This window comes from Rhincodon typus, chromosome 4 (assembly GCF_021869965.1).
Source record: "Rhincodon typus isolate 14 chromosome 4, sRhiTyp1.1, whole genome shotgun sequence".
In the NCBI taxonomy this organism is placed as follows: Eukaryota; Metazoa; Chordata; class Chondrichthyes; order Orectolobiformes; family Rhincodontidae; genus Rhincodon; species Rhincodon typus.
In genome coordinates this window covers 42,193,740-42,207,749 of record NC_063335.1, presented here as the reverse complement: position 1 = coordinate 42,207,749, position 14,010 = coordinate 42,193,740, and the positions used below count along the sequence as shown (strand labels likewise).

The 14,010-nt window shown below is 41.2% G+C and overlaps 1 protein-coding gene across 1 annotated transcript in view; it reads right to left on the bottom strand.

The window, feature by feature from the left end:
• Positions 1-3,507: 3,507 nt before the first annotated feature.
• The window catches only part of ofcc1 (orofacial cleft 1 candidate 1), a 117,319-nt gene continuing 106,816 nt past the window's right edge, over positions 3,508-14,010 (bottom strand). Inside the window, exons 10-11 of the mRNA XM_048595731.1 lie at positions 9,300-9,506; positions 3,508-3,736 (exon numbers count right to left, since the gene is read on the bottom strand). Coding sequence (XP_048451688.1) covers positions 3,671-3,736; positions 9,300-9,506 — 273 coding nt within the window. The 3' untranslated portion in view covers positions 3,508-3,670. The remainder of the gene's footprint in view (positions 3,737-9,299; positions 9,507-14,010) is intronic.

Here is a 14,010-nt window from a genome sequence, read left to right as displayed (position 1 = left end):
GGGCTGTGGGAGAAAACTGGAGCATCCAAAGGAAACCCGCACAGACATGAGGAGAACGTGCAAACTCCACACAGAAAGTTGCCCAAGTCTGGAATCGAGCCTGGGTTTCTGGTGCTGTGAGGCAGTAATGCTAACCATTCAGCCACCATGCTACCCTATACCCTCAACTTTCCACAGTCAACCATGCATTTTTCTGGTGAGTAATAGACAGACCACATTTAAAGCAGTCCCCAATTTCCCAGAGGAGGATGCATTCTGTCCATATGTGTTGAATGAATTTTTATTTTTCAGTCCTGATTATCACTGCAGATTGGCCACAGGGGAATTGGCAGGGAGGAGCTGGAACATCTGACCATGTCAAAGAAGTGAATTAACATCAGTAGAAAGTCATTTATCTCGGCCATGCCTGGGTGAGCTTGTCGTTTCAAATGCCCATGTTAATTTGACTTTCTCAACCTGTCAGCTTCACTAAGTTCCTCCAATCTGGATCCTTGATGTTATCATCACAATTCATATATTAGAGAGACAGTCTGAAGGATAAAATATTAAAAAGAATTAGAGTTCTTTCCTCTGAACTTATTTGTCTACAGCAGTGCCAATGGTTCACTTGAGAAATGAATTTTTAACACAGAGGATAAGAAGATTCTATAGTAGTACAAGCAGCATCATAAATATGTTTACAAAGGCTTCCCGTCTGTATTTCTTATGAAAGCATGGATACATCCTAAAAGAAAGTTTGTGATTTCAGCACTAATACTGAACAGCCACTCTCATTGATACATTTACAATGTTGATATCCATTTTGAATAAATATTTTTATCCCAAATGTTTGTCAATGCCTCACTTTCAACAATTTCACTAAGAGCTGTAGCACAATCTGAGGGTTTAACATTTCTGTACTTCCTATAAAAGGGTGAACATGTAACAGACTGAAAAAGCGAGGATGATCGAATTGTCTTTGTCAAGCCATAATATTGACATGTGTCAAACATTCACTGTTACATTTCCCTCATGGCGAGAACATGGGAGGTTGTGTACTACACTGACAGCCTTCCTGCCTCTGTGCCAATAGCTCAAGGTTCGAGTCCAACACACCAGGACTCATTGGTCAAAGAAGTTGTGTTCATAATGAGGCCAAACATGTTCATTACCAGACTATCAATCTTTCCAGTATGCCTGATGGCAGTCAGCAAATGTGGGAGAGTTTCCTGGCCAGCCATCCTGCAGAAAGCAATGGCAGACCGTGGCACTACTGTGCTCATATGTGGTGGACTAATCCAATGCAAGATCCTGGCCCAGCCAAGAGAGAAGAAAAGACAGACAGCCATAAATAGAACAGGATACAGTTTCTGATGTTTATTGAAGCCTTGATGCACTATAGCCTCTCACTGTTGCACAGCAAACTGCTGAAGCAACACATCACATGTCTGAATTACAAGTACACATTTTACATATCTTGCTCATACCGAAACTTAAAGGATTCACTGACATGACATTTATACAAATATTTACCTACAGATCTTCAAAACCTGCTTATGACGTAAGCAACTTTGTGTTATCTCCTCAAAGAATCATATTTCTGGTTATTTGTTTTATTCAATATTCATTTCTTCTCTTCTGACCACGTTAATAGTTCAACAGTACCTCCTCTATGTTTTTGCCCTTCCTTCTCTAAAATGTTTCTTCTTTTTCTGAGTTATTTATTTAATTATAAAAGAACTTTTTTTATACACATCCCATTCCCTCCACCCCATATGTGTGGGAGTGATAATCAAAATAGAGGGCAGCATTCATTGTTTGAAATTGTTGAATTCACATCTTGAAGACTGTTAAGTGCCTCAATGGAAAATGAGGTGTTGTTCCTCTCAATTGCATTGTGTCTCACTGGAACACTGCAGCAAGTCTTGGACATTTATGCTACAATAATAATAGTGTTCCAGCAAAGCTCAAGTTACGCAGTAGGAACAGCACTTTATTATGCACCTAGGCACTTTACAGCCTTTAGAACTCAACGTTGAGTTCAAGATCTTCAGAACATGAACATATCTTCCACTTTGATTATATTCCACACCTGTGTCTTGTTTGCATGGCTTTGCTCTTAACAGACCTAACCAATTTTCCATTATTCACACTGATTATTGACACATATTTTGCATCCCAATCTCTCCTTTACTACCATTAACACTCCCTTTGCTTTCTGCAGTGGGCATCCATAGCATCTGTTCCACTCCTCCCTCCACTTTGAGAACGCCATAAAAGCATCTTTTTCCAGGCTTTTTCAGTTCTGAGGAAGCGTCATTGGACTCAATACATTAATTGTTTCTCTCTCTCCAGACGCTGTCAGGCCTTCTGAGTTTTTCCAGCACTTTCTGCTTATATTTTTGTTAAAGTGAGACCCTGAGACCCTGCCATAAAGGTAATTCATTCTCATCAACACAAAAACAATGTACAACATCTTCTGAGTATGTTTTACTTAATTGCTTGAACTCCAGTAAAAGCAAACACTGTTCATGCTTCACAATTGGCTACTTGTAAGTTATTTTTGCCAGGATTTTATGTATCCTTGGTACTAATTCAAAATTGAATCTTCATCTGGTTCTGTCAGCCTTTCTCTCACACTTGACAGAGCAAAAACTGAGAGGCTATTTCCTCTATTTGGAGAGTCTAGAATGAGGGGGCTTTTTTTTTTGCTTTGCTATGAGAAGTGATTGAACTGAGATGTGATGTGCTAAAGGGTAAATCCTTCAAGGTACGACATGGCTGATACACAGGGTTGCCAATCCTCCCAGACTGCCATGCTGTCTCCAGGAATGAAAGGTAATTTTCAATATGTTGCTGCTAGAAGCTCTGAGAGAGAAAAAAAATGAAAGGAGAAATGAAAATATGATCAAAGACTGACAACCAATTTGATAACAAAAGGTGTGCCTACTGTTCAATTGGTACATAGGTTCAGGACAACGTGAGGGTAGATTTTCTGACTGGTCAGTTTGATGGCAGCAGGTGCAGAATGGTTCATGCAGGAAGTCACTACCATATGACCTCCCAGAATTCTTTGCTGTCAATACTACTGGCATATGCTAAGCCCAACATTTTGAATTTGATGAATGAGCTGCAAAAGAAACATAGTCTGAGAAAGTCTATGAAAATTAAAGGGTAACAGCATTCAGATCAGATTGAAAGTCCTAAGGCTGAGTAATCAGGCAGACGTTATTCCTCAGGGTTGCACCCAGATGTGCTGATTTTGAAGGAGTCAGGGCGAGAAGCTTAAATAATTAATATTCTTTGTCAACATGCATGTATTTTGGGTGTCTGCTAACCAAGGGACAGCAGTTGTTCGTTAGATTGCAATAATCCTAAGGCACTGAAAAGCATTTAATAAGACTTGTCAGAGTGGAAAATCAGCGAGATCAAAGAACATAGAATATAGGAGCAGGAGTAGGCCATTCAGCCCCACAAGCCAATCTGAAATAGCCTTAACTCCCTGTTCCCCAGAACTTGTGACTCTCTTTTCAATCAATAATTTGTCTAACTTAGTCTTGTATAGATTCAATGATGCAGCCCCCACTTCTCAACGGGGATGAGAATTCCAAACATTGATAACGCTGTGACAGAAGACATTCCTCCTTCCTTTAAATGAAAGGCCCTTTAGTTTGAAATTGCATCGCCTAGTTCAAGATTCCTCCATTAGGATGTCCATTCCTAGCCAGGGAGCACTCACATTAACATGGCTTGTATTCTGTTGGAATATAAAAGATGAGAGAGTAATTCGATTAAGTTTTAAGATTTTGAACAAATTGATAAGTGATTAAGGAAATTTTTCAAATGCTGGAGAAATCTGGGAAAAGGAGATATCAGTGGAAAATTAAACCCAGGCTATTCCAGGGAAATAGTTTTCAAAAAGAGGGTGATAAAAGTATGGAATGCTCTCCCACAGCAAGTTATAGGTACTCATGCAGTTAATAATTTGAAATGTGAGGTCACTTTTGTTTCTAGGCAAAGTTATAAAGGGACATGAAGGCAAGGCAGGTGAATGGGTAGATACCGATCAGCCAAAATATCATTGGAATGCAGGCTTGAGGCCTGAATGGTCGATTCCAATTCGTCTATTTCTATTCAGAAACTGGAATGCAGATTTTTAAATGGTTTTGCCAAATTTGTGATGAAACCATAATAATCTTACTGTGTAACATAATAAGAAGCAGAGTTCCATCAGTATTAGACCAGGTCTTTCCAATTATACCACAGTATGATCAAGATAACACATCAGCAGGTGCCAGTTCTATAAAAGTGGGTTTGACATGTCAAAATTCACGTAAAACACTAGGGAAAATAAACTTGATCCCGCAGCTAGAAGCGGTCTTGGCATGGTAAACACCTGTGACTTATCATAGCTTTAAATCTTTAAGTTTCAGATTGAAAGAACACTTCCTCCAACTATAAAGGACCCTGCTCTCAGTTTACCTTACTGTGCATTTTGCTGGAAAATGTTTTACTATTGAAATGGGATGTAATAAGGAAACCTACCACCTCCCTTCTTGGGCCCCCACTCCAACCAAAGCACCATGCCAACCCCCCCCACTCCTTCCAGTGCACATTTTCACTCCTGTTTGAAACATGTGAGTAAAAGGTAAATGTGTTAGACCTCTGAAAATGGGCATCCAAACACTTTTGAATTTGATTAGAGTCATGGGGTCATATAGCACAGTAAGAGGACACTGTCCAACCACTTCATGCTGACCATAATCCCAAACTAAACCAGTCCCACCTGCCTGAGCTTGGCCCATATCCCTCCAAAGATTTCTTATTCATGTACTTATCTAAATGTCTTTTAAACGCTGTAACTGTACCTACATCGACCACTTCCTCTGGCAGTTCATTCCACACACGAATCACCCTCTGTGTTAAAAATTGCCCCTCATGTCTTCTGTAGATCTTTCTCCTCTCAACTTAAAAATATGCCCCCAGTCTTGAAATCTCCTACCCTAGGGAAAAGACACTCTCCATTCAGTTTATCTGTACCCTTCATTATTTTCGAAACCTCAATAAAGGTCACCTCTCAACCTCCCACGTTCCAGTGAAAAACATCCCAGCCTATCCAGCCTCTCCTGTTAGTTTTGTGGTTTGTATTGCCCTAGACTTCCATTTAAATTCTTTTCTGGAACTGCACCAGGTTGCTAAACCTACTCTGTTGTTTTCCTCAACTTGCAGAGCTCACCAGTGATCCTCATTGCTCCATTAAGTTGTGATACCAGCTGTGAATCAGTTGGGAACACTGTAACTCCAAAGGTCATGAGTTCAAATTCCATTTCATTTCCACAAAATCCTGGCTAAATACACAAGTACAGTGTTGGAAATTCTGCCTTCTGGATGAGATGTTAAACTGAGGAAATAAAAACAAAAAATGCTAGAGAAGTTCAGCAGGTTAGGGCAGCTGCTGTGGAGTGAAACAGGGTTAAGGTTTTGGGTCAAGATCAGAACTGTTTCTCTTTCCACTGATGCTGCTGAAAGTTTCCATCATCTTTCCCTTTTATTTCAGATTTCCAACAGCTGCAGGATTTCATTTTCATACCTGCATTAAATTGAGGATCTCTCTGTGAAAACAGAGAGACACAGAGGTTCACACAGCACAGCGGGTGACAGAGCCAATGTCCCTCCAAGCCACAGGAGCTGCAGAAACCGAAAGTTCCTATGCAGGCCATAAGAAAGCTGGTTGCTTTAAGTTAGCACGTGTGCTCAGACATTTAAACTAATTAAATGAATCTCTGCACTCAAACAAAATGCTCAGATAGCTCTTTCCCAAAATATTAGAGCCAATATTGGACAGGATAGGTACACAAATCAGTTAAAATATATGGGGTCCTGGGTTTTATCAACACAGGCATGAAATACAAAAATCATGAGGTTGGGCATCACCCAAAAGCCAGGGTATGACCATCTCCAACAGGAGAAAATCAAACCATTGCCCCTCCACATTGAATGGTGTTACTATCACTGAATCCCCCACTATCAACATACTGGGCTTACCATTGACCAGAAACTGAGCTTGACTGGCCATATAAATACAGTGGCTACAAATGCAAGCCAGAGACGAGGAATCCTGTGGCAAGCAACTCACCTCCTGATCCCAATAGTCTGTCCACCATCTTTAAGGCTCCACTTGCCCTGGATGGATGCAGTTCCAACCACATTCATGAAGCTCAATAATAAAGCAGTTTGCTTCACTGGCACCACATTCACTTCCTTTAACATTCACTCCCCTCACCACCAATGCACAGCAGCAACGGTGTGTACCATCTACTAGTTGCACTGCAGTAATTGACCAAGGCTCCTTCAATAGCAGATTCCAAATCCCTGACTTCTACACCCAAAAGTTATCGAAGGCAAATGGGAATGTGGAGTTAAAAACACAAACAGATCAGCTACAATCTTACTGAATGGCAGAACAGGCTTGAGGGGCCAAACAGACTGCTTCTGCACGTTCGTACTGAAAAACAGCAGACGCATGGGAACATCACTACCTGCAAGTTCCTCTCTAAGTAACACAACATCCTCTCTTGGAGCTATCGCCATTCTTTGATTATTACGAGCTCAAAAATCTTTAACTCCCTTCCAAATAGTCCTGTACCCCCACCCCAAGGATTGTATCAGTTCAAAAAGGCAGCACACCATCAACTTCTTTAGGAAATTAGGGAGGGACGATAATGATAAATAATAATAATAATAAAGTTAATAAATGCAACCCTTGCCACGGATTTACACACCCCATGTATGTATATAAAAAAAAAGATAAAATACTAGTCTGTCTTGAGATAGAGTGTCCTGTCCAAAGCTGAGCAACCCACTTAAAGGAAGGACCCAGTGTGCTCTAGCTAAGGTACATAAGAGATTAACTGAAATGGTTTCAGGGATAAGGGATCACAGTTATATGGACAGACTGGAGAAACGAGGGTTATTCAGAGCAGAGAAGGCTACAAGAAGAATTGGTAGCGGTATTTAAATGCTTAAAGATTTTGTAGAGTCAGTAAAGAAACTGTTACCAATTGGTGAAGCATCAAGAACCAGATATCAGATGACTGGCAAAAGAACCAAAGGCAACATGCGGAAAATATTTCTTCACACAATGTATAGATAAAGTCTGGTAGGGTGTTAAATTCAACAGTAGCCTTCAAAAGAGAATTAGACAAATACTTAGCGGTGAAAATAGTTGTGAGGAAAAACTAAATGAAAGAAAGATTTACGTTTATACGAAACCTTTCACGACCTTAGGCTTAAAGTGCTTTACAGCCAATCAAATACATTGTAAGATAGGAAACAGCGACAATCCATTTGTTTCAGCAAACACAATAATGACCCGATCATTTATTTTTGTCATGTTGATTGAGGCATAAATATTGGGCAGGATATGAGGAACAATACCCATGCTATTCAAAATAGCACCATGGGATCTTTTACATTCTCCTGAGAGGGAAGGCCTCATTTTAACATCACTTCTCAAAAACAGCATCATTCAGCAGTCTCAGGGAACACCAGCCTTGTTTTTTGAGCTTAAGTGGGGCCTGAATTTCCAACCATCAGACTCAGATGCAACAGTTATTCATTGAGCCACAGCAGTAATATTAACTGACCATAGAAACATCGAAGTTAGGAGGAGGAACTGGCCTCTTGTCCCTTCCAGCCTGTTCTGCCATTCAATACCTTCATGGCTGATCTGCTTGTGGTCTTAAATGTGCTTTCTTGTTTGTCCCCAAAGTCCTTGACTCCCTTGTCCATCAAAAACAAAACATCTAACTCTGCCTTGAATAAATGTAATGACCCAGCTCTGATGCTCTTTGGGGAAATGAATTCTATTTACAAATGAAACCTGACTGGAAATCCTCCAGCTTATATGCCAATCATAGCCATATCAGAGAGATTTACAACTTGATAATCCATATGTTTGAATGCATTATGACACATCTTCTGCAGCAATCAAGTCTTAATATGAAACCTGACTCAGTGTCTTCTGGGCCAGAGGTAGAGACAATACCACTACACCATTGCACTTCCTCCTGTGATGAAGGGCTTATCTTTATGAAGAAGGGGTGAGCAGATGTGGTTTTTAGCTATTGTAGTTGTGAAGAATGAGAAATAACTTTATTGAAACATATAAGATCCTTAGGGCACTTGAAAAGGTGGATACTGGAAAAATGTTTACTCTTGTGGGAGAGACAAAAACTAGGGCAGACTGTTTAAAAATAAGAGGTCTCTCCATTTGCACAATCATTGTTCATGTCTATATCCTTTTTTAGACACTTTATGTGCTCTTACAACTTACTTTCCTACGTATCTTTGTGTTGCAGGCAAAATTGGCAACCATACATTTGGCCCCTTAGACTGTCATTGACATGGTTTGTAAATAGTTGAGGGCCAGCATGATTCTTCTGAGTGACTGCTACTCTCTATAGGTTTGGACTTTCTTTCAAAAGATGTAGCATGGACTTAATAGTCCACAGCAAATCCCATGTTGAACATTTCTATGATTCCCAGATTGTGGGAGCTTGCTGAGTATGTTTGCAGCATTACAATAGTGACTACACTTCAGAATGATGGAATTGGCTATGAAGATCTTTGTGATATCCTGTGCCCGTGAAGGGTGCTATTTAACACAACATTTTCTTTCTTTTTTTTAAATCAGGTCACTGAAATGGAAGTCATGGGTGCAATTAATATTCTCCATATCCATACCTTATAAATTGACAGAGGCACCTCTTTTCTTAAAATATTACTTCTGGGACTGAATGAATATCAAGAAATACTTATCTGGCAATTGGATAATGAATTTCATACATTTTCCTCGTCATAAAATACAAGTTACAAATTACCAGCATTTTACTGCGCATGATAAAACATTTTACTGTAGCCTGCTGGGTGAAACAATGTCACAGCATTTCATCGACTATAATAAAAGTGTAACACAAAACTGATGACAATTTGGAAGAAAAGAGAATCAATGCGAACACATTACAGCTCAGTAAAAAAAATGAAGATAAATGGTGGCAAACTACAATATAGATTGCTAGAAATATTCTTTTGAGCTCATAAGAACTGAGTTTGACTTCAGTCGCTTGACAACCATTCTATTTTCATGCAAATTATATTTTGTCATGTTGTGCCAGTGCAGGGAGAAAATAACTAAAGACACGTCTGGTTAAACCATTCCGTATCTAAATGCACACATCACATTCTAGGCTTAATCGGTTAATGTTCCAGTTTGTAACAACCCTTAAACAAGGCTATAAAATATATTTTCTTTTAAATACCTCAACAATGGCACCATCAGGCAGCCGAAGGAAATGCCTGTACAGCTCTTGCAAGCCACTGAGGTATATGATGTAGATAGACACGTGAGTGGTGATCTCTCCGCAGCCAGCTTCTGATCCAGGGGTTTGATTGCACTCCTGCAATGCACAGCTACAGGACGGGTGTGTGATGTGCTCATCATTCCAGATGTAGTCGTACACTGCCACCTAGTGAGATAATGAAGAGCCCCCCCCACGACACAACCAACCCCCCCCCCCCCCCCCCACCCCCCCCCCCCCCCACCCCATATGAATCTGATTAGTCATTGTTCAAAGATGCATCCTATCTGAATATCACACAGCAAACAAGTAAAGGTTGTGGAACGTACATACCTGCCTGAAATTATTGTTATTTAAGTACTTCATATCAAGTCAACTTAAAGCAACTGGCATGCATTCCATGTACTTTCATACAACAGGGGAGAAGGGGAGCACAATAGCTTTTCAACTTGGATTGCAGCGTGTGTTAGCAACACCCAAGTTCAGTGGCTCTACAGAGCCCTGGACATTTTTAAAGGGGCACACACAGAAACAAATAATCCGGTATTAAATGGTGCAGCCTCATTCAGTTAATTACAAACAATGGCCAAAGGTTTGCTGCACTGGCCACATCCACCTCACGGCTAAGTTCCAACACCTTAGCTGACAAGAAACCACAGAATATTTTCTCAGTGAACGGTGACACACCGCTGAAAATCATCCTGCAGTAACAAAAAAGTATGAAAACTGACTGCGAAAACAAGTAATGACAAGTTAGCATATTGCAAGTTTTGGAGAGCTTTTTTGGTGCAGGCACGGCTCCTCATGAGATTCCATTTAATGTACTGTAAATCTTTAAACGCTTTCACCAATTAACGCTGACTGCTTGTCATGACTCTCATTTTAAAACATTACATGCACAAGGTTTTATCAGACAAGTTTGAGTTTCTTGACAGTGCTCTTTGTTTGCAAGTGTTGAAAGCCTTCACATCTAGCACCATCCTGCTGCTGCTGCGATTAGCCAGAGTGTGGAGTGAATAAAATGCAAAAATCAATACAATTGATTCCGCCTACCACGAAAACACATGAATAAGTAACACACTGAAAATGGACTCTCCTTCGATATGAATCCTCCCAGTCTTTTCACATTCATGCTTGCAAATAAAAGACAATACATGTCAGCTTTGAGCATAAATGTCGCAACAAAATTTTCCGAATGTTTTGAAAACTTACTGTGCTAGGAGTTTTGGACTGTACAGTTTAATAGGTGTATGTAAAGGTCACAGTAATGTGCAAATCTAGCACAAAGTGATTGCAGTGGCTGCTTGGCATTGTGATAGTGTCATGCAGAACTTAAACAATCCCAAAGACTAACCAGGTCTACTAACTCTTACAGAATTTGCCTTAAAATGTGCTTAACGAAAACGAGTTAATGATCTCATTACTGCGAAAATGTAAATCTAATTCATTTGGGTGAAATATCACTGTCAACACAAAGTTCACGCTACACTACTTTAAAAATATACTCTATTTTTTGCTCAGCTGATTGTTATGATCTGGAGGGTACAGCCTGATAGGGTAATGGAAATAGATTCAAGCTTAATTTTCAAAAGTGTATTGGCTTTGTATTTAAAGAGCTTAAAAATGCAGGGGCGTAGGACTAGCTCTTACAGGGAGCTGGTATAGACATGAGACACCAAACGCTCTCTTTGTGTGCTCTACAAATCTATACATTAACAATATAAGATCATTTTAAACCTGTGCAGGGCTACGGATCTGCAATGAAAGAACTATACATACGTTTGTACACCCAGTGCAATAATAGTTTCACTGTGTTAGCATGGCAAGTTGGAACAGGCAAAAGATTAGTGCTAAGCTGAACAGTTTTGCCTATTCAGCACCTTCTCAGATCACTGACTGCACAATATTAAAAATTTGAAGTGAAAGCTCCCAACATTTTTGATCATGAAAAGCATATTTTCAGAACTGCTCCTTTCTACATTTCTGATTTTGTTTCAGTTGCAGTTTTCAAGTGACCTTATCCAGATGCGAGCAGACTGCAACCATCACAGACTAGCAGTTGCATGCTTAACTGGCACCATCCAGGTGCTCAGAATCAGATCTTTTTGGGTCTAAGATGGCATTTGAATCACTTACTACGCTTGGATCTTGCATTCCAACAAGCAGGCACCTACGCTACCCTTGATCCCCCAACCTGATGCTTGCTACCTTATCATGTGTCAATCCCAACTCTAAGCTGTCCTCCAAAGCACATTCGGTGTCAGTACCAGAGCTTATAGCTGTGACCGTGAGATTAAGTAATGGTGTTTCTTCTCCATCATTATGTTCGGAGTGTGAGATGTAACTTAAGCTTGCAGCTGTGCTAACTGTGAGGCGTATGAATATTTTGAATTGAGACTGATAGAAAGATGGGTGTGTGATGATGATGAACTTGACCGTGGTGCAGAAAGGGAAGATGATATTCGATTCTGTGACAGGAACCTGAAGGTCCTGGTTAAAGGTGTGCTGCACAGGACCCTGGCAACCACCTAGGTCAGCACTGTAAGAAGGGGAATGACGTCCTCTGCTCCATCAGGACTCTGGCACACACTCCAGTTGCTCCTTCCTCACAAAGAGACATGTCAGTGTCCAGAGGCATCCAGCTGGAGGAAGAACCTAACACAGACCCCTCAGAAGTCTCATCTGAGGACACTCCAGCGGTGGCCTGGCCTCCCATTTCCACCTTGGCTGCCCCATTGGACCCTTAGGTATTCACGCCGAGAAAGCTTCACTGTGCTCTAGCTAGAAGACCCTCAGCATGTATGGACCATCCAGACACAACCACCACACCACCACTACCCCACCCCCCTTCCCCACAGTCACCCAAACAAATCTTCAGGGCCAACAGGGTCCACTGCTGAACAGGCCCCTTCTGGCCCAGCCGCAGAACCAGGGAGGGTACTAAAATGTCATGGGAGGTAGGAAGAGAGAGAGAAAGAGAAATACTATTGAGGGCACTTGATGGTTAACTTCATGTCCAACCAGGACATCCCATGAATTGATAACTGTGTTCAGAGTCTGCTGCAGATGTTAAAGCAAGACGAACAAGGTCCATTTTGGGCAAGGGGTCCTGCTGACACCCGCTCCCACCCTCAGCCTGCAGCCCCCAATCCCAAAGAATAAGTTTCCAAGTCTTTGTCCCATGCGAATGGACCCTGTTGCTCCCCCCTCCCCAATGCCCCTTAGTGTATTTGGATGGGGCCAACAGACTGACTGTGTGCCCCCCCACCCCCCTCAATAGAGAGCCCAGGATAAAAGGTGCCTGGACCCCCACAGAAGGCTGTACATCTCCCTGACTGCATTTGTCCTATTCCCCCTGGACTGGCCGCTGTAGAGGTACAGAAGTGACCATGACCCACACACAAAACTGCAGGAGCATGGATCCCCTGACCAAGATCAGCCCAACTGGATGTCTGACTGCTGCAATGCCCCTAGACTGATACGCGTCGCTATTCTTGACTTTCTGAACCGAGGCCTCCTAACTGATGGGTGCCTCCATGGACTTTATTGAAGACTGCTCCCTTAAAGACTTTGAGACATGGATGCCTGCTTGCTGCACACACAGTATGTTTGTTGTGGAAATTGCTGGCACATGGTGAAGGTGTGAGATTGGTGTAGCACAGTGCAAGACGTACTCCCCTTAACTGAGGACTGCTGACCAGCAAGGCAAGCTGTCTGTTATGAGGCTACACTGATTGGCAAGACAAGGCAAGATAGAGTTGCTGTGAGCATGCAGCTGGGTGATAAGTGAGTAACTGCTAAGACAGTAAGCAAGCAGCATTCACTTGCAGCCTACTCGAATCAGTAAGCTGGGTACCAGTCCGTGAGTTGTTGTTCTCAAGGGTAATGGCAATCGTGTTTATTCTGAGGATGGTCTGACACATGCACATATGCTGTCATTGCCCATGAAGCTTCAACTTCCAATTGGCTGATTCGTATTTCCCAGGAATCAGTGTGAAGGCTAGTGTCAAAGACTTGGACTGGATATGTACTTGCTACCCAGGTACCTACCATAGAATTGTTACACTCACCCACCCAATTACACACTCTTCAGCAATTCACTCACCCATCCACCATCTTGATATCTTCTCACTCAGCCTCTTATTCTCTGAAAGATTTAAGTCCTTTAAAAACTTGCTTAGCCTCATTAAAAGGGCTGCTCTTCTTTACCAGTGTTCCCAGTGAATGTCTGCATTGAGTGTTAATTGATGCAAACAGGATCAAAACCCCTGGCTGGAAGGACCTTTTTTTTAAATTCACTTACATTTATTTCTCCTTGCCGTGGCTCTATAACAATAGGATTTGCTGATCTTCCAATACATATCAGTTTGGTTCCTGACCTACAGGAAAAATAATCATCAAAGTATCTCTGTTTCACTTCTAATATTCACCATTTGTAAAATGTAAAAAGAAAGATTTGGCCCATTTGACATTGCTATCGTCTGGACTACCCATGAGGTAACTATCGCTAACCATAACTGGAAGAAAGACATTGTAATCCATCAATATGAATGACAGAACAGTTGCTAATTATATGATGAGAAAAGATCAATGTATTGGGCAGAAAATATGACAAGAATGGAAAATTCAGATTCTCATTTTCCCTTGAAGCTTTAAATGATGATTTTTGAAT